Below are 25,901 nucleotides of genomic sequence, written 5' to 3' on the forward strand. Positions count from 1 at the left end.
CACACATGCACCGATAACACAGCCCCCCCCCCCCCCCCCCCCCCAAAATTTCTTTATTCCCACTTCCTCTATGGACCACCACTGTGCAATACCAATTCTATGTGCAATAACTCAACTGTATATACACAACACTATTTATTACATATTACTTTTTTTTTTTAAACAGCTTGCATATTTGTACATTATATGTATATATATATATATCTTTTTCTCTATGTTAATACTGTCCATATGTATATAGCGCTGCAGAACTGTACCCCCCCCCCCAGCATGTTTACACTGAGTAGGAGATGCTCTGTATCTCATTGTACAACTGTATAGTGACAATAAAGGCATTTTATTCTATTCTATTCTATTCTATTCTAATGATAGTGTGCCAAGAGTAGAGTGACAAGTTGCTGGTTTACTGTGTATTATATATATTCTATAAGAAATGAATCCACATAATCATAGTGTCAAGAGGGCAGAGAAAGTCTGTGGCTATCACATATGTTATCACAAAAAAGGGTCTAAATAAATTTGCTTGTTATCTTCTCTGAATGTGAAAATTAGCAGTTGGTTTTATGCCACAAAGCGTGTTCCTTTCACTGCTCTGTCAGTCTGTTTCAAGAGATGTGAAATTAATCTTTCAAAGACTATAAAGGATAAAACACTAAAGCCTCGAAACATTGAATGCCAGTTCAACGACAGGAAATAAGACAATGGCTTCTGTTCACATATTTTAAAAAAAAATTCAAATATGACGAAACTAAATATTTCATGCATTTTTTAAGTCTTGGTGGACACTGAGGTTTGAAAGGCTTACTGTCATGCAAACACAACTATATGCTTGTAAATCTTTGAAATAAGAACGTACAGCCGTACTGTACTGCACAGTAAATATCATAGCACAGCCAGGAATTGGCATCCCTGTTTATGAATCACATAGATTTGTTATTTCTAGCCTGCTGCTTCAGAATCTGGAACAATGTTGCCAGCAGAAATGATGATGAAAAAAAGGGATTGCACTGTTATGCAATAAAACCCAATTTGATTTAGATACTAAAATCTGTCAGGATAAATTTAGCCATGGGATTAAATCAGATTTGTAAATTGCAAAAGATTCAAGAGCTTGACCAATTTCCATCTGACCCAGTAAACTGAAATCACTTATCAGACCATGTAATTAAGACTTAATGCTTACACCTCTGCACTTCAAAGGGAGAAAAAGCAAGAAATCAAAGAGACTAATATGGGACTCGTGACAGAAAATGAGGAAAATCTCCTTCCCCTAAAAGCCCTTTAACTGGAAAGGGGGAAATGAAATGTGACAATAATGGTGCATTATGGGTAGGGAAACTAGAGGTGAAAATAGAGTGGGCATCACTAATGTCTCCTGGGGCCAAACTGTGAGTTCGCACATAACTGCTGCATGTCTACCGTCGGCCTGTGTGGAGCAGCCAGATGGCAGAAAAGTCAACTGCTAAAGTCAAACATGTTTACAGGAGGTGAGAATGTGTGGATGGAGGCTGGTGACGAGATGACAGCGTCCTGCTGCAAGAAGACAAATGTCACAGGGCTCAGGATGAACTGGAGGCATGCTGCTGCTTTTTGCTAACAGCAGGTCTGCAGTGTTTTTAAATGAATATACACTCAATACTATAACTGAGTCATAATGAGCACGGGTGAGGCTGGGTAAGCCTACATTTAAGAGATAATTTTCTATATTTAAGTATGGTTTTGCACATTTGAAACTTCATTTATATAAATTAGTTATGTTGTTTTTAATTTTTTTGAGTCATGCGTATTAGTTGCACCTGATGTAAATGTTCTGCAATAAAATCTACTTTGGAAAAGTCTAATTCCTTTGCTTCCAAGGAGCCAGACTTTATTGTAATTTTTTTAATGTGCTCTTAGTTCTCCAGGCTTTCTAACTGAATGCTTTTTCCCCACTAATTTTCAGTCCAGGCTGTAGTTTTTATGTCATTTATCACTGACCCATGAATCATTCAAGCATGAAAAAGCCCCCTAACTGGAAGGATGAAGTAGTATTGGATCTCCAAATAACAGAAAACTTAGCAGCCTGTTGCAAAAACACAGCATTTGTTCCCAATTATTTAAACGAATCTACAAAAAATGCCAAACATAACACAGTTTGACAGGCATATAATAGTATTTTTGCACTAACAAGGTGATTCCCAAATAGCTATTAGCTGCAAACTTGGCAAATCTCAGCACATTGTGCAGTGTGTCCTTGGCAGGCCTAAAAAGCTATCTGCAGCAGATAAACAGCATCTGGAAGTCATGTCCTTAAGAAATAGGAAAAGAAATCCAGCAAAGACCTGACACAGGACCTGAAATATTTATCTCTACTGTTGACTGAAGCCTCATCAGAAATGGTTTTAGTGGAAGGGTGGGCATCCCTTGTTAAGGAAGGGAAGCAGGGAGAAAATGCTGAGGTATGGCAAATTACTCAAGAAAAAAAATCAGCAGTCACAGATCTTTTAAAGCTGAAAATTGTCGTCATCAACATATCCATATATACAGAAGACGGCAGAAGTGAGTGTCTATCTGTAAAACACAGTGGAGGCTCTGTCATAGTTTCTGGCTGCTTCTCAGGCAGTGGTGTTGGAGACGTTAAAAACTGATGAATTATGAATGCAGAAAAGTACAAGCAGATCTTGATCCATCATGCAATATCACCTGAAAAGCATCTGACTGTCAACAGCTTCATTTGTTAGCATGACAATGATCCAAAACACACAATGAAACACTATCAATCATGGATTGGCCTTCCCAGAGCCCAGACCTCAACATTACTGAAGCAGTGTGATCTTGACAGAGAACAGAACAGCAGCCAACATCCAAAGAAGAGCTTTGAATCACCTCCAAGAAACGTGGAGAATTATTCCTGAAGACTATTTAAAGAAATAAGAAGAAAGCTTTCCCAATAGAGTTAAGGCTGTGTTGGAGAAAAAAGACATCAAATATTTAATTTCAAGCTTGTTAAAACGATAAAAAATCTGTTTTTGTCTTATATAAAGTATGCATCTAAGCACCTGTTTCACTAACTTGCTACATACATTTTCTATTTTCCTAGCTTCATATAAATAAATGAGGGGTAGTGCAAGAGTTTTACATCACAATGTATGCTTTTAAAGGGAAAGTTTAACCCATAATCAAATTTACTTACATTTGTCCTCTGACTGCCTCCCTCAGCTGACTGGTAATATTGGCTTCTTTTAACTGGCGGATGCAGACAGATAACTGTTTCTAAATGAAACATATCACGGTACAATTATCATTTAGTTCTATTATATTAAAGAGAAAGCAAACATTTTTGCAGCAGATACCTGCAAAACCAGACAACCCACACCAAAGCAGTCTGTGTGAATGAACATCACAACAGGGCAGAAGAAAAATATGTAAATTTAGTTAATAAGGAAATTATTATCTTGATTCTTTGTTGTGCTGTTCCTTTAATCTTTCATTGAATTGTTAAATACATTAGGTCCTCAATAATACCTCCTTTAACCTCGACCACAGTTATATACATAATATAACTGAATGAACATATTTTAATAATGTCACCAAAAACAAATGATTATGATCTCTGGCACACATTAGCCTGTGAAGGTGTTTCTCATAAAGTGGCTGCAAAATGTTTAACCTTCTTCTTATTATATGTTACTAAACAGCTAAATGTTCTGTTTTTTTTAATGTGCCAACATTAATCAGCCACAATTAAAAACACATCCACACAAATTAACCTCTAAACCAAAAGCTGGCATCTTCAGCTGAAACGCTTTTTATATTTGCATGGCTTCAGTTGACTTCAGAGTTACAACACACATCACAGAGCCTCACTGAAAACATTTCACCTAAATTAGAGTGAGACGAGGCAGCAACACCTCTCCTGTTTTCCTGATGAGCCACATGATTACTCGCTCACGTGATCGGAGCCACTAAATATTTTACAGCGGCTGAGATCTCGATCTGTGCGTCTCTATGAGATTCAGCAGATTTCCAGATAAAAAAAAAAGCAAAGGTGTTGGGCGCATGCAGCCTCTGGGACAGAAACAGCTCAAGTAGAGCACCAATACGATGCATCGCAGGGACACTGCCCCTTAAAAACATATTTGTTAAATAGATGAGTGTGATTATATGAGATAACAAAGTAAAAAAAAAAAAAAAAACTCACTAAAGGAAATCATAATCAGCATGGATAACAAGCAAATAAATGGCCTTGACTGCCGCCTGGTGTCACTGGGTTGTATTACAACACACTGAGCAAGAGGACTACAAGATGGATTAGATGGAAAACCTTGGTCAAGCCAGAGGGATAGAGCCTTTAAGAGAGCACTGGGAGAAGCAGCAGAGGGTTAGGGTTAGTGGAAGTGGAAGAAGATAAACAGACAGATAAAAGAGATAATGAGACATTAGTACATCACAGAGTGCGGCCGGGCAAAGCCGCTGGGAAATAAAACTAGGAGTGGAAGCGGGGAGGAGGGGAAAACAGGGGAGAGGAGGTGCAAGAGAGTAAATGAGGATATATGAGAGAGTGAAAGAGGGTGAAGTGGAGAGTGAGGTAAAATACAAAAAGGGAACAAGGGAAATGAAGAGGATCAAAGCAGGCGTTCAGTTTTTTGTGGCGAGGTGGGGGGGGGGGGGCACCCACATGTCCTCCACTCTTTTCCCTGTCTCTCTCTCTCTCTCTCTCTCTTTTCTCCCAGTGCTTTTGTTTCTCTTATGGGTTTATTTATCTTAAAATCGCCCCCCCCCCCCTTCCCCGTCATCTGTCAAAAACATCTTTCCTCAATAATTTTCAAACCCACGCTTTCTGTGTCTCCCCTTCTCGCTGCATTTCCTTTTATGTCTCTCAATCATCCTCACTGTCAAAACATCTTTGTCTCTCTGTGTCCACAGTCTCTCACTGGCTCCCTCACCCCCGTCTCTCTCTTTCTCTCCCCATAGCAAACAAATGCATTTAGAGCTTCCTCGTGCCAGTGGACTACATATCCATGAATAGTGCGTTTAAATGTTCACTGCTACACACCAAAGAACAATCACATAATTCTATGAAATCCCCAGTCCTCAAGCACACATGCCCCCGCATCTTACAAACAGGGAGGAATAAAAGGAAGAGGCTCACTCGCACAAACACGCTGCCAGAATAAAAGCCTACAGTGCAGTTAAAGGTTTTTATGCCAACGCTATCTTGCTTATGAATATACACATGTATTTGCTTTTTTTTTTTTTTAAAAATAAACAGTTATTTGACATGCATCCCCCTTTTCTATTGTTACTTCAGCCTTTAAAAAAACAGCACTTTTGCAGAATAATTTAAATCTAACTTGATTTTAACGTGTTCTGGAAAAAGTGTGTACAATTTAGAATTTAAGCCGAATCTATTTAGAGCTACATGGATAACCAGCACTGAGAGCCAACCTCTATATCTGACTCCTGTAATTACATGTAACATGAATAGAAGGAAGAGTTTGTAAAGACTATATCTTAGATACAGATTTTATTGAAAGTCTCATTCCAGCATCTTGTTGTTCTATTTCTAAAACAGTTAGCTCTGATGCCGCTGGCCAGATATTCAGCTACTCTACTGATTACCTGCAGATGACAGGGACCTACAGTATATTGTGATATTCATACAGTACAGGATCTCTATCACCCCACCCCACCCCCCCCCCCCCCACATCCCTTTCTTCCTCCCTCCCTAAAGGGATAAAAGGTGGGAAGCAGCGCAGCTAACAAGTGTTTCAAACATCCACCCAGAATATTGAGAAATCCCAGAGCAGCAGACAGGTGGGCAGGTGCTATTCATGGAGTCAGAGAGATAATGAGGAGAGAACTAGGGAGAGAATGATGTGCCAATGAACTGTTACAGTGTCTTCATGGGAGTATGTGTGTGTCTTGAGGAGGGAGGGGACATAAAAAAAAAATTAATCTGTGCAGGCACTTTTTCATCACCCAAAAATTACCAGGAAACTATGACGCTCTAGTGTAAAGGTAATGTGCTCAGAGATGTTATGAAACTGAATTAATTTTTTTCTTATCTTTCCTTTGTGGCATGAGGAAATGTTGATTGTGAATAAATGGATCATAACAAAGTTAAAAAGAAGTTAATGGCAATCATTAGCACTATTACAAAACGACTTACGGGGATGTACAGTACTTTAGCAATAACGTTTAATCTACCGGAGCGTTTTAATTTAAGTAAAGCTGGACTGAAAGCACATATGAAAAGGAACACTAATGGAAAAGGTAATGGGGACCCTCTATGCTCTTTTTAATTTCTGTCATATATAAACTGACAGCAATAGATGAGATGGCCATCTCAAGCACACAGCTCTGACTCGTAAACCAACCAATCAGAAGAAAACTGGGTTATTCTACAGTCATAAGGAAAACTGTGGTTGGACCAAAAGAATTGTGACTTGTGATCTGGCGATATTGTTACCTTTGAAATGCGGTCTTCAAAGCAGCTTTGGTGATGACAGCGATAACACAGAGACAGTCTGATGTCAGTTTACAATTAAATGGGTCAAGGTGGCAATTACTTGCTATCTGTTTTTAAAATACAGTGAATAACTATGAGAAATGGTTGAAAATTGCAAATTTGTTGCTGTCTGTTCCAAATCTGTTTCCGTCTACATACACAAAGAGATTCAGACAGAACCTCATATAGCTGAAAACTTCAGAAATTCCTCCACAAATAGTTTAACTGCAAAATGACATAGGCGAACGACATGGTTTGACATAGGAGCAAAACCAGTGGGCAACAAATTGAGTCAGGTCCCCTTTTACGCAGATGCCTGTCACAGATGATTTGCACTCAGTGGTGCAGACTGGATTAGGTCAGTTGCAAAGGCTGGGCAATCTGTCTGCATTTATAAATTAGAAGGCAATTATTTGCCAACCTTTGCCAATCTAAGAGGGACTGATCAACCAATCGTTGATGGAGACCTTAAAAGACGAGAAGCTAAAGTGGCTTGTTTCAGGCAAGACTTCAGTACAGGTTAAACAGGGATTGTTTTGAACTGGGAATCATGCAAAGCTGCTGCAATAGAGCCTAGTCATGTTTATTACTTTGTATCTGAGAAAATATTGTGTTTCTTCTTCCTAGCACAAATGAACCAAAAAGAAATATTTAGAAAAAAGCAAACGATATATCAAGCACGTTGCCTGAAGGTAGAAGATGTACTGAGATGATATCATACCCAGCAGGGACTGTGGATGAAGTGAGCGCATGTAAGGAGAAGGCTTTGGTGGAGGCAAGTGTTGGTCTGATGTATTAGCAACACTGTTTATTATTAAAGCAAACTAGGCTAGGCTAGAGAACTTGTTTTTAAAACCTGAAACGATAAAAAGATGCTAGATTTGTGTCTGTCCTGAATAACATAACATATTAAGAAGCAAACTGATGCCGGGGCTGAATCCAACAAGATGGACAAAACAAAACAGAAGTTTGCTCTGTCTTTGTCAGGATCAGTACTGCCCCCAGAAATTATGGTGATATTTATGCTCTGTGTTTCTAAAAGGGATGAAACCATGTATTTGGAATGTGTTCAGTGTCTCTATTTTTCTGAATACTGAAAATATCAGAAGGAGCAAGTCTTTTTGAGACCAGAGATCTAAATTATGATTAGGCGAGCACTCCACTGTTTTAGCACTGCATTGTAACACTGTCAGAGATGGACAAAGGATCAAAACAGATGCAGCAGATTCAGAGATTTAAATTTTTCATTCTTGTCGCACTCAAACAACAACCGGCTCAGTGACATCACTTCAGACAAGTCATTTCACGCAGCTCCCTCTGAGACACAAAAAGGCTTTGCACAACTTTTTTACATATGCACGAACACTCCCCAATGCATGTAAACAAACCGAAGCGTAAAAACAGCAGTGCTTAACCAACCAAGAGCCTAAATATTAAAACTTTTGTCTTGCTTTGGATGCTAGAAGTGAAAACTGTTTCGCTAGAAAGGAAAAGCAAAGACATCTGTGAATGTTTTGAACTTTCAGTATCAAGAAAATTTGTGACTTGCAAGATATCCTCAGTATGTTTTAGGATTGAGGATGTAAATTATTACAGTTGCATATAAATGCACCTATTTATTAAAACTTCAGAGTTTTAATAAATAGCCTCACTGACCTCTTTAAATTTGACTTTGGATTTGGCAAGATTGTTGTTGCCTAATGGGCGGTGGTTTAATGAGAATGGTCCAAAAAAGAGAAATCAGTTCTCTGGGCACAGATGCTTTGATTATGCCAGAGGAGAATTAGCAGACTCCTTTGAGTTGACAAGAACGCAACGGTAACTTGTTACAAACTCGGCGTCCAGAAGAGAATCAACACAGAATGTCAAACCTCGAAGAAGATGGGCTACAGCAGTGCACCCCAGGGCAGCTGTTGCTACAATGTAGCTTGCCATCACCAGTGTGTGAATGTGTGTGTGAATGGGTGAATGACTGAATGTAGTGTAAAGCACTTCAGGGTCCTTAGGGACTAAGTAAAGCGCTACACAAATACAGGCCATTTTCCATTTACAGCAGCGGAAGACCACACCGCATGTCACTCCTATGAGCTAAGAACAGAAAGCTGATGCTACAATTCACATGAGGTCACCAAAATTGGAAAATAGAAGGCTGGAAAAATGTTGCCCTGTCCAGACCAAATTTCTGATGGAACAATTAAATCGTTGGGTCAGAATTTGATGTAAACCACATTAAAACATGTCTTGTATCAGTGGTTCAGGATGGTGATGGTGTAATTGTGCGGGAGAATTCTTTTCTTGCCACACCAACTGAGCATTGTTTAAACCAGGGGTGCCCAATCCCGGTCCTCGAGAGCTACCGTCCTGCAGCTTTTAGATGCATCCCTACTCCAACACAGCTGAATCAAATGGTTTAATTACCTCTTCAGCATGCCATCGTGTTTGGCAAAGGCCTGATAACAAGCCATTCATTTGATTCAGCTGTGTTGGAGTAGGGATGCATCTAAAAGCTGCAGGATAGTAGCTCTCGAGGACTGGGATTGGGCAGCCCTGGTTTAAACACCACACCCGACCTGAGTATTGATGCCCACCATGTCCAACACATCAAACTATGTCCATCTAGTGATGGACTGAGCTTCTCAAACTGGTTTCTTGAACACAACAATAATTTCCCTGGACTCAAAAGACCTCCACAGTCACCAGATCTCAATCAAACAGAAGACCTTGGGATGTGGTAGAACAGGAGATCATCGTGGGTGTGCAGCCAACTATGATGTTGCCATGTGGACATGGACCAAAATCTCTGAGGACTGTTTTCAGCACCATGTTGAATCTATTCCATGAAGAATTAAGGCAAATTTGAAAGCAATAGAGTTTCAATTGGCTATTAGCAAGATGTATATAAATAGATGGCCTTTGAATGTATTACTGACCTTCCAAAAGTTGATTCTGTTCATCTGGACGTAGCGTTTTGTGGGAGAAACGTTTCGTCACTCATCCAAGTGACTTCTTCAGTCTCAACTGACTGCAGGTTTCCCCAATCTTATAAACAGTACATTGCATAATGACTGAAATCAGCCAAGTGAAGGAACAATGGGCTGGGAGGTCAACAACCACTGATCAAAGCCCACTGATCAATGGCCACGAGTATTACTGTATTATGAATATTACTGACTATTAAAAAATTACTAAGCAAACACGTACTGGTGTATGTACAGAAAAGCTCAGCTAAGAGAGCTGCAAGCTGACATGAACTAACACCTCAGAGTATCATCAGACAGCATAAGCTGCAGACCTGAAATATTATGTGGTCTGATGCTGAGCAGTCTGTTTATTTTACAGAAGTTGCTATGCCACAGGAGGACGCAGCCAACGAGGCGTGAGGAAGGAGCGAAGAGGAGGAAGCTTAGCGAGCCCGAGCTGGCCGAAAAGTAAAGCTGGAAAGCCCGCGCGCACGCTTCACAAGCTGTGTGCCATGAATTAATAACCACAGCACATTAACAGTTGACAGTAATAATTATCATATTTTACTATTGTTGCAGCTGATACAACACTACTATTTGACGGCTGCAGTGAGAACAGTCAATTTATAGTCACTCCTACTTCGATACTATGTAACTCGACTTCAGTACAGATTTTCACAGTAGGCCCGCCTGGCCTAGATCACACCAAAGAACAGCCCTCCTCCCACCCACCAGTGTCTAAAGCAAGTCAGGAGCCAGTCGTATCAAAATGACTTTTTAAAGAGGATCCTTTGAAGCCGTGCCTCTGTTAGGCCCCAGACCAGCCTCTTGTGTGGCTTCACAGCTGCAGAAGCAGCATGAAGCAAAAACAAAAGAGAGCAGCGGCGAAGGAGGACGACTAATCTGCTGTCCATTATGTTGTTTTCATCACATGCAGTTTAAAGGAAAATGGTGTAAACGCTTTCTTGTTTTAACAGGAAAGTGATAGGGCCAGTTCTCACATTTTAATCAAGCAGAGGGAGAGAGAGAGGGAAAAAACAATCACTAAAGGGGGGACGACACAAGCACGATCACAGGGGAAGAGAAATACAGACAAGCGCGGTGAGATGTGGTAGACAGGCCTTTATAAAAAAAAAGGAGTGACGAACTGACAGAGACTGACTGAGTAAGAGGAAAAGGGCCATCGCCATAAATAAAATTATAAGGAAGGAATAAAAGAGATAGAGCGGCAGACAGTGATAGATAGACAGTTAGATTGTGCGGGAAATGAGAGAGGGAATCGGCAACACGATCACAAGAGCAGAAGGGAAATAAGACTGGGCGTTTGGATTGAAAAGAAATGGGTAATGAGATGCTAATGTAACAACAAAGGAGAGTGTGCCCTCCGGGGGGAGCTATGCTACAGCAAGCTGCTTTAGTCTGAATGCAGCAGAGGGGGGAATTTAATTTTAAAACGCTCTTTATTAAACTACTGTAATGCACGCAGATTCATTCAGGTGCACATACAGTCATTAAAGTCAGACCAAATCTCCATCTCCAAATCCATCTCTAAGCTGAAAAAAAGAGGGGTCCTCAGAAATGGGGTAATAAGGTGGCAAAAATGGGAAGAAGCGCTCACACCCTGGTACGTAATGCCCTCCTGTCTCCATTCTGATATGAGGTAAGGTTGGGGACAAGGTCTACCGAGGACAAAATCTATCCTGAGGAGGAGCAAATGAACAAAACCAAGAGGAGCGACACAAAGAAATACCAAGAAACGATGGACACTCACGGGAAAACACGGATAGAGTGTTGGTGAAAAATGAGGAGAATAGAGACTTTGTGATAGCAGACTGGCTTTTGAGTGGGAGGAGGAGACGAAGCTTTACAATCAAAGGGGAATAATGGAGAAATCTATGGTACAAACAACGTACGGTAATTACTCAAGGGACCGAGTGCTGAATAGGAGTGATGCAGAGAGGTAAAGAATGACTGGGCAGTACTCAGGAGACCATCAAAGAGAATATAGGAGGTGAAGAGCACCTGTGACAGATTCAAGCCTAGAGATATTACAAACGCACTATGAACAATTTTTTTAAAAAGGTGGAAAATCATTATAACATGTCCTCAAGAGGATCCCGAGAATGAGCGAATGCTAAATCGCAATGAATGAAAAATAAAAGCAAGCTTAAGGCCGCGTGTAAACCTGGAGGGATCGTGAGATATTTGAGCTATAAAGAGATGGAGAGGTAACTGAGGTGTGTGCGTGGAAACAGTGCAGGCTCCGTGTGTTGGCTGAGGCACAAAGAGCAGATAAAAAAAAAGTTATAGTCACATCTCAAGAGGTTGTTGTGTTTTTGAACATATAGAGAGATGAAACACAAGGCTGAGGAAAATCCCTTTGGAGTTTCAGGTGAAGAGGTTGGGTCGTGTAGAAAAGAAAGAGTCAGCTTAATTTTTTTTAAAACTGCAAATCCACAGCACTGAAATAGACTGGCGACCTGTCTAAGGTATACCCCACCTCTCAACCGATGGCAGCTGGCTAACTGGAAGAAAAAGGATGGATGGATACCACAAAGAGACCAGCTTTTCACAATATCAGTGATAGTCAGTTTAAGTTTGTCTCAGTTGGTAAATCAGAAAAATGGCCATATACATCATCAGCTCTTTGCTTGACTGAACAGCCAAGCAGTCTCCAAAAAAAATACAAATAAAAATACGTTCCCATATAACTAGATTGCTTTCTCAGTGATGTTTCAAGAGAAACCAATTTTCTCTCCGGCAAAACACCTTATAATTTAAAAGATCAATAAAGACTGCATGAGGGGGCGGATAAGCAGAATGGTGGCAACATAATCCGTGAGACTAGGGTTCATTTAAAGGCACTGTCATTATTTCACCTACTTTAGTGTCTGTTTTAATTTGCTGTTTACTTTCATTTTCACTCGCCCTTTGATTACGTTTAGGCACAAAAAGCTGTAAGTAAGTACCCATCAGTTGGATCAGACATTAAACAGCTTTTGCTTTTGCTCCAGGCGCTACCCCTTGCCAAATCCAAATTGAGTATTTCCAGTAGTGAGAGCACATCTGACACAGCGAAGCGCCTACTGTGTGATGCATATGAGAGAGGGAACCTGTGGACAATGTCTGGGCCTGATTTTCCCAACACTGTCCCGATTTCGTGTTAGCTTCCTGAAAAGGGGAGACACTATGAAAGCAAGAACACAAAGATCAAAGATATGTTGGTGACACACACGCACACAAAAAAATGCTTTCCTCAATTTAAAAATGTACATTACTTGTTTAGGAATATCATTTTAGGGTACAGGGCCCTACTGGAGGCACTATTGTCAATTGCAAAACCTCTATTTCTAGTCAGCTCTCTATGGCACTACTTGACTAAACAGCTTTCATCAACATTAAACATTAACATTTGATCTCATGTAAGAGTAAGAAATTATATTTCTAGGCTGAATTTAAATACAAAGACCCTTATTTTAATGCTAAAAAGTGCTAATTTTGCATATTTTGCTATTTCTGCTGTAACTCTGAGGATCCTCAGGCTTGTAGCATGTTAACAGTAGCACAGGCTAATTGGGTTTCCGTTCTTAATCAGGCCAATTAATTAGGAAATGCAGCTTGATCCATGAGAGCTTCACCGGGTCATTTAGGGATTACAGGGAAAGAAGAAGAGTTGTGGGAAGAGCAGGAACATATGAGGGAAAAGGTCTTTGTGACAGATCCCTTCACCCTTGTGCTGAATGTTATCACTAAACGGACTCATGGACGAGGGGGTAATTACCCATTTGTGACAGTTAATCAAAATCAATCACTTCCTTCGAGAGTCACTGAATTGAAAAGTGGTTCAGCCAATTCATGCATTTTTTCCCCAAGGGACACATTTTGCTCTTCATCCACCATGAGAAACACAGGAAGAGATTGCAGAAAGCGATGCAGGAGTGAGGGAATAGAAAGCGAAGAGAACATCCACCAGCAGACGGCTGTAAAATGTGCTTTTATGTCTCCATCCGTTTGCTCTGTGTGACTCCAACTTACAGAGGTTTCTAAAATTTCCAACAAGACCTAAATACACAGCTGAATTTAAAGCATTTTTTTTTTTTTATTTCTGCTGTGCTTGCTACACAGCACATCATTTTGTTCCACAGCACAAAACACATTAAACCTTTAGATTGCAGTAGATTTCTTTCAGTTATAGCTTCCAAATGATGTTCGGGCCAAATCAAGCTGAAATGTCCTGTTGTGAGTTAAGCCTGATGAGCACAGCAGGGACCAAAGCGCTGAAATGTTGAAGAAAATGTGCCTTAACAGTCACACTCACCTCCACAAGGAGGAAGCAGGGCACGATGTAGGTGCTGGTTTTCTGAAAGCCTCTGTCTGCAGGAAGGTTCCTCATTGTCCTCTCCTGTGCTGACAGGCGACTGTCCATCATCTGTTGGGGAAAAGAAAAAGTCTCTGTAAAGCTTCAGTCTACTGGATTTATAGTGTTGAACTAATCCTTATACTGAGCCTTTGTGTCTACTCGCTTCACCCACTGTCTGAAAGAAGCTGCTTTAGCTCCTCACCTCACTGCTTTCCACTGACTGGCTGCCCCCTGCAAACAAATAGGTTTGAACAGCAGGTAGATGAGGGTCCAGTGCTTTATAGCCAGGACTGTGGCTCTTACCACTGTGGCAATATTGCCTCTCACTGTCATCATACAGAACCAAGAGTAGAGAAAATGATCTGAAACTGAGTGTTTAGAGCAGTTTGAAGCCTGAATGTTTGGCTTACGCTGACTATTTGTATACACACTGACCTCACGTTGTCTCACGTGTATTGAGGAGATTTTGGACAGAATCAGAGTCAATATTAAGCTTTGGCAGTGGTTAATAATTGATTTGAAATGTTGTATTTGCAAAAAAGAAACCCATCAAAGAGACTGACACTTCAGTTTGGTCACTTTCTTCAACTTTGTACCTAATATGAGTCACTAAATAGTTCTGGGCGATAAAAAGTGGTAGTTAATATAGTGCCAATCATAGAGTGGACTGTGTGTGAGTGGAAAAGCCTGTATAGCGGATTCTTGTGCAGTTTTTTGTGTATCACTACATCCTGTGATGGTTTCAAATATATTTGTTTTAAAATATGCTAGAGAAAACCTCTGCAAGGCCTTACTCATAGAGAAAGAGGTCAGCATGCTAGAAAAATCGTTTTTATGCTGTTTTTGTTCGGAGAATGCTGAACAATCAGACTGCAATAAACTTTACAATGAAGCAATGTTCAAACACAGCAAAATACATTTAAAAAGCACTGCATGCTGCTGAAGTTCAGTTCAGATCTAGTGTTGTGCAAACCTTTTGAGCTACCTCTCATTTCTCCTTACTTTGCCTCTAATAACAATAGTTCTCGTGCATTTTATAACTTTGCCACTGACCCTTTTTTGCTAAGCTACATACACTCACCTATGAATCATTCAAGCTTAAAAAAGGCACCTAACTCAGAGGGTGAACCTGTGTTGTGTCTACAGACAACTTTGCAAAGAAACAAATGTGCATTTTACTGTTTGACACTTTAATTTGTTTCTTTAATTGAGTCTATAAAAATACCTGGGATAACACAGCCATAAACAGTATTTTTGCACCAACAAGGTGATTTTGAAATAGCTATTAGCTGAAAACCTGGCATATCTTGAGAAAAGGTCTTAGTGGTGAGATGGCTGTCAAGAAGCCATTCTTAAGAAAGTGAAACAAGGAGAATGGATGAGGAATGCCAAATAAACACAAACTGGATTGAAAATCAGTGGCATCCTATGAAGTGATGGATCCAAATTTTTGTTTTAAATCACTGTTGTATGGAGGAGGTTAGGAGAACGATACAGCAGTGACTGTCTATAGCCATCTGCAAAACATGGTGGAGACTGTTAAGGTTTGGGGCTGCATTTAAGCCAGTGGTGTTTGTCTTTAAGTACTCCTAATTTAAGTACTGTCAGATTGTGATCTACCATGAAATACCATCTGAAAAGTGCCCGATTGACATCATCTTTCATCACATCAATGATAGCGAACACATACTGGATAGAAAACCAAACACTGGACCACTATCAGTCATAGACTGGCCTCCCCAGAGCCCGGACCTCAACATTATTGAATCAGTGTGGGATCGCCTTGACAGAGAGCAGAACAAAAGGCAGCCAGCATCCAAAGAAGAGCTTTGAATCTCCTTAAAGAAGCCTCAAGAACTTTCTTCTTATTTCTTTAAATAGTCTCAGGGAAAGCTTGTTTAAGACAGTTCAGGCTGTTTTCATATTAAATATTGACTTTCAAGCTCATTAGAATTGTAGAAACTCTGTTTTGTACCATTTACTGTATTTCATTTATATTTCTACATTTGAATAAATGCACCATTTTCCTGGCAAAATATAAAGAAATGACAAGCGACACAAGACTTTTATACAGTGGTGTATTTGCATGATCAATTTATGCTGCTTTATAGTTCTATGAGATAGGATGTTTAGTTGTTTTTAAATTTCTTTCATTTACTAGTATGATGATTAAACTGTTATCTCACAGCGAGAAAGGTCAAATCCAGTCTGGAGCTTTTCTGTGTGGGGTTTCTGTGTTCGCCCCATGTCTCTGTGGGTTATCTCTGGCTACTGCCACGGTCTAAAGACATGCATGTGGTTAGGTTAACAGGTGTTTCTAACTTGGCCATGGATGTAAATGTGAGTGGGAATGGTTATCTGTCTCTATGTGTTAGCCTTGTGATAGACTGGTGATCCTGTGTCTCACCCTGGGATAGGCTCCCAGGTTGTTGCCCCCATGCAACCCTGAATTGGATAAACAGATAAAAATGGATAGGTGGACACTTACTTGCCTAAAAGTGAGTATTTATTTTGTAGAATATATAACTAAGAAATTAAGATATAAAATTGTTGATTAACTCTGTGGTATATAAAGTAGATTGAACCTACCTTTACAAAGTCAATATCAAAGTGTTTTTTACACACATCTTCTTCTGCAGCAGTCTGAGTCTTCACTGCTTACAGTCAAGGCTGAAAATGCCTCTGCACCATGCATGAATTGAGACCCTGGGTGCAGAAGGATATTTGGACTGTGATAAGAGTATGACGTTTTCTTGAAGACATACAAGAAAGTGTATTCTAATTTATCTTATTTAATTATGATATTTATTTGAGAAAATATACATCACATGCAAATATATAAGCTGCCCTGTCTCGTAAAGATAATAAATCATTAATCAACTCCAGAAATCACTTTGTTGTCGATCCCAGCCCCGCCTCTTCTAAAATTTTCATGCAGTTTTGAATAATCTTGATTACAAACTGGCAAACAACCACCAATCATCTCCTTGGCAGACTAGTAATTTTTCATTTGACCTAAAACACAACCCCCCTGACATTTCCCATGGTGAGTTTTTAGGGGGGATTTTTTCAAAGTATATTCTTCTTCATTTAATAATGAAAAAAATGGACCTGAGAACTCCTAAATATAATTGAGGAAAGGTTTTCTCACAACTCATCTTGTTAGAGCACCGCTTCTCCTAGCATAAGAGAAAGCTTCACTCGCTATCACTTCATCAGCTCGGTGATGTGTTTCTTTAAAGATATGGTAATGCTTTTCTGGGACTAAATCTTCACGGTGAACAATAGAGGCACCAAGTGTTGTACTACTTAAGATCATTAACTATAATGAGGACACTTTTTGCCTGATGCTCACAATGTGCCATCCATCCATTAATAAATTGGCCCCTTTGAAACAGCTGATAACCCCTGTGCTTCATATTTTCATAGATAATCATGTCTGAGCACAAAGAGAGAAACCATTTATTATCTATCATCGGTAAGAATACAAAAAGATTATTCCAAAGCAAACACACAACCACAGTTGTATACATCCACACCAGCTCACTCACCAAATTGTCGGGATGCCTGTAAAGACACTCTGCATGGCACATCAAAAATGCACACAGGTACACACACGCACACAAACCAGTATGGGTAGGCAATCAAAAGAATTGGAGGGGAAATGAGGTTGAAAGGAGGAGAAGTAGAGTGGAAACAGAGGAGCGATGATCAAAAACAAAAGCCTGACAGTAAGAGATAAGAGCGAGACAAAGTCCTGATGCAGACGTTCGGAAACTCTTCAGAAATCAAGCGGGTGGGGTGAAAGCCAGCAGACTCAGCAATGGGAAATTATAGTGACTGAGGGATAACAGGTACACGCTGAAGAAAAACAGATCCAGTCCCCAAACTGAGAAGAGGTGGTAAGGGGGGGGGGGGGGGGGGATGATGATAAAAGTCAGAGTAAGAAGAGTAGCTTATGAGTTGCTCAGGGGTTTGTGACATGCAAATGACTGCGCTCATGCTAAATAATGACAGCTACTACTCTTTTAAGTTTAGGAGAGCCTCAAAAGGCTTTCCAATATATCCTCTGATTAACACAGTAAATGCATTTTTCAAGAACTGTGAAATCCTGATATTATCAATCATAAAGCAAAAGGCTTCAGCAATCTTCAATATAATTTTACTCACTCGCAAACCAATTGGTTTTCCTCTCAGATATCGAGCTTAGCCCCCTCCCCGATCTCCCTGACAACAATTATCTTGCTGACTTTATGGCTTAGTGAGAGTCTCTGCTGCCTTGTCAGCCCTTTCCCCAATCAATGGTCATTATGGGTGAGAGGAGAAGGAAGGCACTTCACAAGTTTGGAGTGTGTCCATGCATTCGTTGTGCACTTGACCCCCTATCAGTCACATCCTAAAATGATAGAAGCCAGATTAAAAATAAAATAAGAGTAAAAACAAGGTAAATGATTCATTCCTGTTTACACAAACACTAAAAATACACCATCTTGTTATTCGTGACGGCGATTCAAAGTGCACATTTGCATGACGAACAGGAGCACGGCAGTTAAACGCTGTCATAGTATGCATAGTAGAGATACAATATATGCATTAATAAAGAAAGAATTAAAGATGTAATACTCTGACAACCCGGAATTCATTTAGATCTTCTCTCATCTTTAACAGCTTTTTTTCCCCTAGCAGATAATTTAAGCTCATACATATATGCTATCAAAGCTTTTTCTGACTTCTGAGGCAGCAACAAGATAAGATTTAAAGAACTTATTTTTTTTATATAATCATCTTATGCTGTGAAAGGAGTGAAAAAATTATATTTTTGTCACTTTAAACATGGAAGATTTCTAAATTAAAAATCCCAATTTGGGCAAAAATCACCCTCAGGTGACATTGTGCACAAACTTAAAGAATCAGTGGTTCCTCTGCAGTTATCAAACATCATGTCCCGCTATTTATAGACCTGAATGAGGCTTGTTAATGACCAAAAATTCTTATAATATTCAAGAATTTCCTTCAGACATGTACGCTTAATGAAGAAACGGACACAAGTATTCATGCTGTGGTTCATATAAATGTATTTGATTCTTTAATTTCAAGGCCACCTGTCTGCTTCATTAATTAAACACTATTCCACTGTAAGGTTCTGCTTCAGAGCATGAAAGACAAGATTGTTTAGGTTATGGCAGGAGATCAAAAGACTGTGTATTGTATATGCATACATTCCCACACAGGGGGCTGCATGCTGTAAATACTGTATTTGGGTCTTCTTTTATGTTCCCATCTTCCAAAGCAGTGAGAAGCAATCAGGCATAAGACAGCTGTGTCTGATTGTCTTTTGTGTTGCTGTCCATGTTGCTCACAATGATTTTTTTCACCCTTAAGCCTTGCATTGGTAGCACAGCACAAAAAGAGTTAGTCACTATCTCACACATGCACAGGTGCATTCACACATTCACTGATATTCATGCAAATGTGTGCACGCATACAACTGACCAGTATTTCAATATTCATAGCATGTCAGTTTGGATGTCAGTCCAACAAGTGGTGTCACACAGCTGCGTGCGAGTCTGTGTGTGTGTGTGTGTGAGAGAGAGAGAGAGAAGGAGAGGAGAAGAGAGATAAGAGGAGAGAGAAGGAGAGAGAGGGGAGAGAGACATCCTACAGAGAATTCCTGCTGTGCTGCTCCTCAGGTTCAACAATGTGGGTCACACTGATGCACATCTGCACTCACACTTTTTCCTTTTCGCTCTCTCTTGCACACACACACCCACACTCACGCAAATTTAGGAACAAAATGTTTCCCAAAAGAGCCAGAAGAAAAAAACACAGCAGTAACTGGTTTGAAAAAGTCTCACCTTCTATGTCTTTTTGTTGGAAGCAGTGCTGCTGCAAAGTAACGGCTGCCACCTCACAGTTTCTGTCTCTAGGAGGTTGTGCTCCTGCAGCGGACTTCCATTCTGAGGTTTTGTTGTGGTCTCAGCTCCGCTTCTTTCTCTTTTCCCCTTCTCGTCTCTTTCAAAGCAAAAACGCCCCTCACTTCCGCCGCTCCGCCACTGAGAAGCCCTCGGCGGTGAGTGTGAATAGAGAGAGATAGAGAGCTTGCCCGCTGCCAGGCACTCTGCCTCCAGCCAGCCAAGTCTATATCTGTCTGCACTCTGCCGCTAGGTCACTAAGCTAAATATGATGATCTTCAACAGCACTTCAAGGCTAATTAGTCAAGTGAAGGGATCCACGGGCTTGGTGAGGGAGCCTGCTCAGTTGCCGGTGGATATGAGGAGAGGGAGAGAAAGAAAGCGAGAGAGAAAATGTGTGTGTGCATCTGTATGCGTGTGTGGAAGAGGAAGAGGAGGAGGAGGAGAAGCAAAGAGGAGAAGAAGAAAAAACAGAGTTGGAAGAGGGAACAAGAGAATGAGAAGGCAGGAGTGGAGACTGAGAGTAGAAAGCAGCCAGAATGTGTATGAGAGAGAGAGAGAGAGCAAGAGAGAGAGAGAGAGAGAGCATTAGATAAAGAGAGAAGGAGGGACTGTATGTGTGTCAAGCAACACAGTGGCTAAAATGGTAGATGCTGTGCACTTTAGTACCCTAGGAAACCACTTTGACACAGGAAGACATCATGTACTCTGTGAGAGCGAGTGTACCGTTGTGTGTTGTGTAATTATGGTAAAGTGGAAAGCCAAAGCAATGGAGAAAAAAAATAAACTAATGGTATGGTGCCATTTCGTATGTGTGCGTGTGTGTGTGCTTTTGTATCTAAATTCAACGGTGGGTTCAGGTGAGCTGCAGGGACTTGGCTTTGGACAGTCAGAAGTAGGTTAATGATGCATCGTCAAGCGGAAAAGTGGGATGCATCCCCCACACGCTTCAATGTAGGTCACGGGCCTTCAGGTGAAAGTTCACGGGCAGCTTTCTGGGCTATTGTATGTACGTAAGAGCACACTGCATAATTTTTAATAAATTCTGCCTCCCTCAGGGCTAAAACGAAACCTTGTGCATTTCTGTGGCCGCGCATGCATATACATGTTGATGTGCTGGTAACCTTTGGTAAATATTTAGACATGCTGCAGAGGCTGAACTGTTGGACCACTGTGAAATAACCAGGCAGCACTGTTGCACAGGTCTGTACTTCTTTGTCTCATATAGGCATCGCAATTACATTCATCAATGGGTGGACGTAGCCTGCACAGATTATATTGTGAGCTTATACTTTACTTCTTTATGCTGTAGTGTCTTGTCTTGGCTGGCTGTTCACACTGACAGAGGACGTGGCGTCCACTGAAGATGCATTCGGACTACTGGCACATCATACAGCTGCGGCTTCACATTGACTGCAAAAAAAAAAATGACAAAGACAAGAAAAAAATTTGTTGTTGCATTCACAGACACACAGGGTTCTGAAACAGAAGGAACTCCGATAATTCATATTTCAATCATACATACTAGCACAAACACACACATGCACATACAAAACCAAACAACAAAAAAAACACCTAAAATCATAACCTTTTCTAAATGCACTGTAACAAAATTTGTGTTCTAAGTTTCGTTTTGTTGTTGACAGAATTTGCTGATTTTGTTGTGGCTATGTGGGCTTCCTCTGGGGCTCCAACCCACTCTAACTTGGATAAGAAACAAAACAAAACAGTGATAGATATATTTAAGTGTTTTTAGTCCTTGTCAGGGACACACACACACACACACACACACACACACACACACACACACACACACACACACACACAACAACAACAACAACAACAACAACAAAAACAAAAACATAATCTCAGAGAGATTGAGAGAGCTTTTGATCTGAAATTACCAATCCATTTTTCAAACCTCTTCCTTTTAAATTTCCACCCACTACTTCCAAAACCACACCCTTAGATGACAAGCTGAAACCAACCTTGTTTACGATATCTGCATCCCTCTTAAATATATAAAAGCGAGGCAATAATAGCAAATTGCATCTTGAGACTATAGCATTATGATGAATGAAATCTAAAGAGAATAAAAGAATAAGTAAAGGTGTTTGGCATCCCTATTGCTAACACAGTTTTTTGAATACATCTCCGTCGTTAACAGGAAGCCACCCACCTTTCTAATGCACTCAAACGAATCATTCACAGCTGGAGAGGGACAACGGACCACATGTGGTAAAGTGTGTTTCTTTTTTTCTGAAAATCAGAGATAATATCACGTGGTGTCACAGATGTCATGGTTCCCATGGTAACTTAATACATTCATTGAATGGTATATCAAGGAAAGGAATGTGAATACGCAGAAACGTGTATGCTATTACAGCACAAACGCAATGTAGATTCAACAAGTGCCACTTAATAATGACCTTGCCTTAATGACACCACTTGTAAAACACACACAGGAAAAAAAAAAACACTTTAGCAACTAGCCTAACTCACTGCTCTCGGAAGCAACAAAAAAGTGTTGGGCATGAAAAAAAATAAATAAAAGAAAATCATATCAATAACTGCACAGCTAATAAATCTGAATAAAAAAAATAAGGATAAGTGGATTTTTTTTGCACAGATACAAATTTCCTGTCACCACAGCACCTGCTTCCTGCGAGGACATCATAAGAACTGCAGTATTTTTTTGTGACTACATTAATATCTGTCTTTTATAATCTCCCAAAGGAGAGCTACTTTCATCCATCCCATCACTTTAGCCCAAACACTGCAGGTGTACATTTTTCTGTAATATCTCTTCTATGACAGCTGATGCTTTTAGATATGCCCGTCTGGTCTGATACCACGATGTATGTCTGACTAACTTAGATTGCATCACGCTTTCTAAGAACAGAAAAAGCACGAAAAGTTGACAAAGTCAAGGGCAAAACAAGCAAGGTAAGACACTGCAGAGCTCTTTAAATAGAGCAAGCACACAGAGGTGGGCGTGTGTAGCCTGCAAACACTGAGACACACAAGTGCAGTGGACATGCACACAAACAGAAACACATGCAGTACACTTATCATCTTTACAGTCATTTTGAACACACTCCTTATAGCCCCATCTATAGGAACTACAGCTTTGTGTTTACAATAGACTTCACAAATCTTTATTAAGTTTGCAGCTAATGTTTTATTAGAGAGTGGCAGAATCTAAATCTTCACAGGTCATAGGTTTGCACTAGAAAGGACTTTTCAGGCATGGAAGTAATGTAAAAACAGTCATGTGATGCTGATAGCCTAATCAGCATTTACATCACAAGTGGATCACATGACTGTTTGAATACAGGTGATGGTGAATAAAGGTGAAGCTTAACATTACTTAAATGCCTGAAAACACACACATAAACACACACACAATTGTTTGCAAGCACCAGATGAAGTCCAAAGATTTACTCCTTCACTGTCACATCTTATGTCAGCACTGTTTTCAGCCCCAGGTTATACCTTTGTGCTGACAAGCGTCTGCCCTGTTAATGTTTGCCTTAACAACTGTGCTCACACTGGTTTGTTAGAAGACACAAGGTGTTTTCACCAATGAACCGCAACCCCAATGTTTTCTAGATACAGAGCATCTGATGACCAGGGTACATGTAAAAACAAAGTTTCCTACTCAGTCAAATGGAAACTAGCCAGTCTTTATCCTGTCAGTTGTTTGTGTGATGCTGGATTGCCAAAAATGTATGAATGAAGTGTATTATTTCGTGCTGTTTGCTACAACTGTGGAAAGTACCTGTTTACCTGATTATGTGTGAGAACACCTACACGGCAAACAACCTGGCTGAACCTCACTGAGATAATTCTGTCTCTTAAAAACCACAAAACCCTGTCAGTAAACCGCCCATTAGAAACCAGTGTTCCCACTTCCTCTTTACATTTGTATTGTGTTTACATAAGCACGCAGACAAGAACAGCGCTTTTTTCAAACTATGCCATTAAAACAGATGCAGGCAAACAAAGAGCCGTGCTGGTACTTCTACACGTGAACACAAAGGTACAAAAAGCCTGTGCATGCAGTATTGTTAAAGAAACGCTGCTACCCTGCCAAATGCCTCCCCTACAAACACAGACAAAGGACTAGTTGCTGTATTGTTATCTATATGATTTTAGCCTGCGTGCTCCCTCTCTCTCTCTCTGGTGTGGTGTGAAGACTGTATCTTGGGGAATTAGAAGTAGGACGAGTCAGTGGATGCACTCATTTCATATAATATCACTGTAGGGGATCACAGCCAAGGACATTCTTACTTCAAATTGCCATGGTAGGGACTTTCAGATATAAAGAATTAATCAGATTTTAAGCAAAATGGGATTATAAAGAAGAGACAGCACAGGTCAGCTAAGCTGTGATTCATGAGGCTAAAATACATCTCTAAAGAACTTGTTACGCTTGGACATCAGGGGTTCATACCCTACATTTGGGAAAATTAAAAAAGCAATTAATGGCGGGAAAATGAGGATGAAGTATATGTAGTATAAATGAAATATGACTAAGCTGTAATGATACGTAAAAATAGCTTGGCCTAGTTTTATTTCATGGGTCTATAGAGTAGCTGAATAGCGCCTTTGGTCTGTCCTTTCTGTCACTCATAAAATTATTTTATCACTGATATAAAGTGCCCTGAGACTTTTTCACACGTGAACCATAGATAATGTCATGTGAATCAGGTCAAGACACTGTCTGAAGCTGTCCTTCCTCACATGTGACAAAGAGCTGGAGCTAGATTGCGTCAGCTAATGGGAATACATCGTTGAGTTGCAATGAGCAATGGGAGTACAGGAGGCCAGACAACTACTCAGTAGCTGTAAATTTACTGGACTAAAGGCACTATCGGCCCAACTTTGCACAACTGGACTCACATGTATTTTGTACTAGGGAACTGGCAGGTTAAAGACTGATTAATGGGCAGTCTCCCTGAGTCAGACATTAGTATTTTCCCGTGCACTTCCTCTTAATAATGTCTAGAAAAATCTGCTGCAGGGCACATGTGAAAACAACTTTAGTAAGGATTTTGGGCCCAGTGCCTACCAGCTCACCAAAAGTGCACCTTGAAATAGATTCTGTCCAAATTAACACACAGATCTGGTGACTGTGAAGATGATAGTGCATTAGATTTTTGGAGGTTAAACGAAATTAGTCTTAATGGAGCTTTTAGGATGATGACCTTGGCTTTCTTGTGGTGCCTGGTGTTTTGGCTCCTTGGTAGACACAAGGACAGCCTAGCTGCTTGCCGACAGTGCAGAGACATACTGAGCTTCTTTATCTGGAAAGCTGATATATAAGAAGGGGTATGTGACACTGTCTGAGATTAGGACTTCAGAATGGTATAACCGTGCCTGCTTTTCACCCTTTTTCCTTGATATGAGGCAATATATCATAACACAAGCATATATATTCTCTACTATTCATCTGCATCTCAACATTGATTTTTCTGCACAAGAGCCTGAATGATTACCAGTAGCAATGAGGCTTTGTTTGTGGGGCACTGTTCAAAACAGTGTGGTTGCAAAGTGCTGTACAGAAAGCAGGACAATAGATCACAATCCAAACTCAAAAAGAAAAGCAAACACAGTTAAAATAACAATATATGAAAGCACGGCATAAAACCTGGACAGACAGACTATGAGAGGTAGGCTAAGTAATGAATTAATTAACGATAAGAAGAAATGGATGATAAAGAAATAATATTGTATTATTTATTTAAAAACAACTTTTGGTTAAAGTAAGCTTTGAAGAGTAATTTAAAAGTAGATGCAGAGTTTGTTAGGCTTTAATATGTTCACAAAACAAGCAAAATTACTACCAAAGGCAACAAGAAATTCTTCTTTGTGTCTAAGCTTTTTAAAATATTGCAAACAGAAAAATAAAGGTTAGGGACATGACACATTAGCTATTCCAAATAAATGTGCAACCCACTCCTACATTACCCTTGTCTCATTTGCTTATTAATATTCCAAACAGCCTCTCGTGTTTCCATCAAGCAACCAGAATGCAGCTGAATTAGTTGATTTCAGGCACCTGTTTACATCAGACACTCAGGAGCATTTAGGCAGATGACCCACAGGTCACACTTTATAATCTAATCCCTGGCTCCCATCCTATATAAATAATAAATACACGCATAGCTTAATGC

The 25,901-nt window shown here is 40.1% G+C and overlaps 1 protein-coding gene across 1 annotated transcript in view; it reads right to left on the minus strand.

The window, feature by feature from the left end:
* The window catches only part of LOC146630728 (phospholipid phosphatase-related protein type 5-like), a 63,452-nt gene extending 49,313 nt beyond the window's left edge, over nt 1–14,139 (minus strand). Inside the window, exons 1-2 of the mRNA XM_085356062.1 lie at nt 14,013–14,139; nt 13,769–13,879 (exon numbers count right to left, since the gene is read on the minus strand). Of these exons, the coding sequence (XP_085212188.1) occupies nt 13,769–13,879 (111 nt within the window). The 5' untranslated portion in view covers nt 14,013–14,139. The remainder of the gene's footprint in view (nt 1–13,768; nt 13,880–14,012) is intronic.
* Nucleotides 14,140–25,901: the final 11,762 nt, after the last annotated feature.

The sequence above is a fragment of the Diplotaxodon limnothrissa genome, linkage group LG6, assembly GCF_057381915.1.
Source record: "Diplotaxodon limnothrissa isolate DT_005_m linkage group LG6, D_limnothrissa_male_GT1.1, whole genome shotgun sequence".
NCBI classification, from domain to species: Eukaryota; Metazoa; Chordata; class Actinopteri; order Cichliformes; family Cichlidae; genus Diplotaxodon; species Diplotaxodon limnothrissa.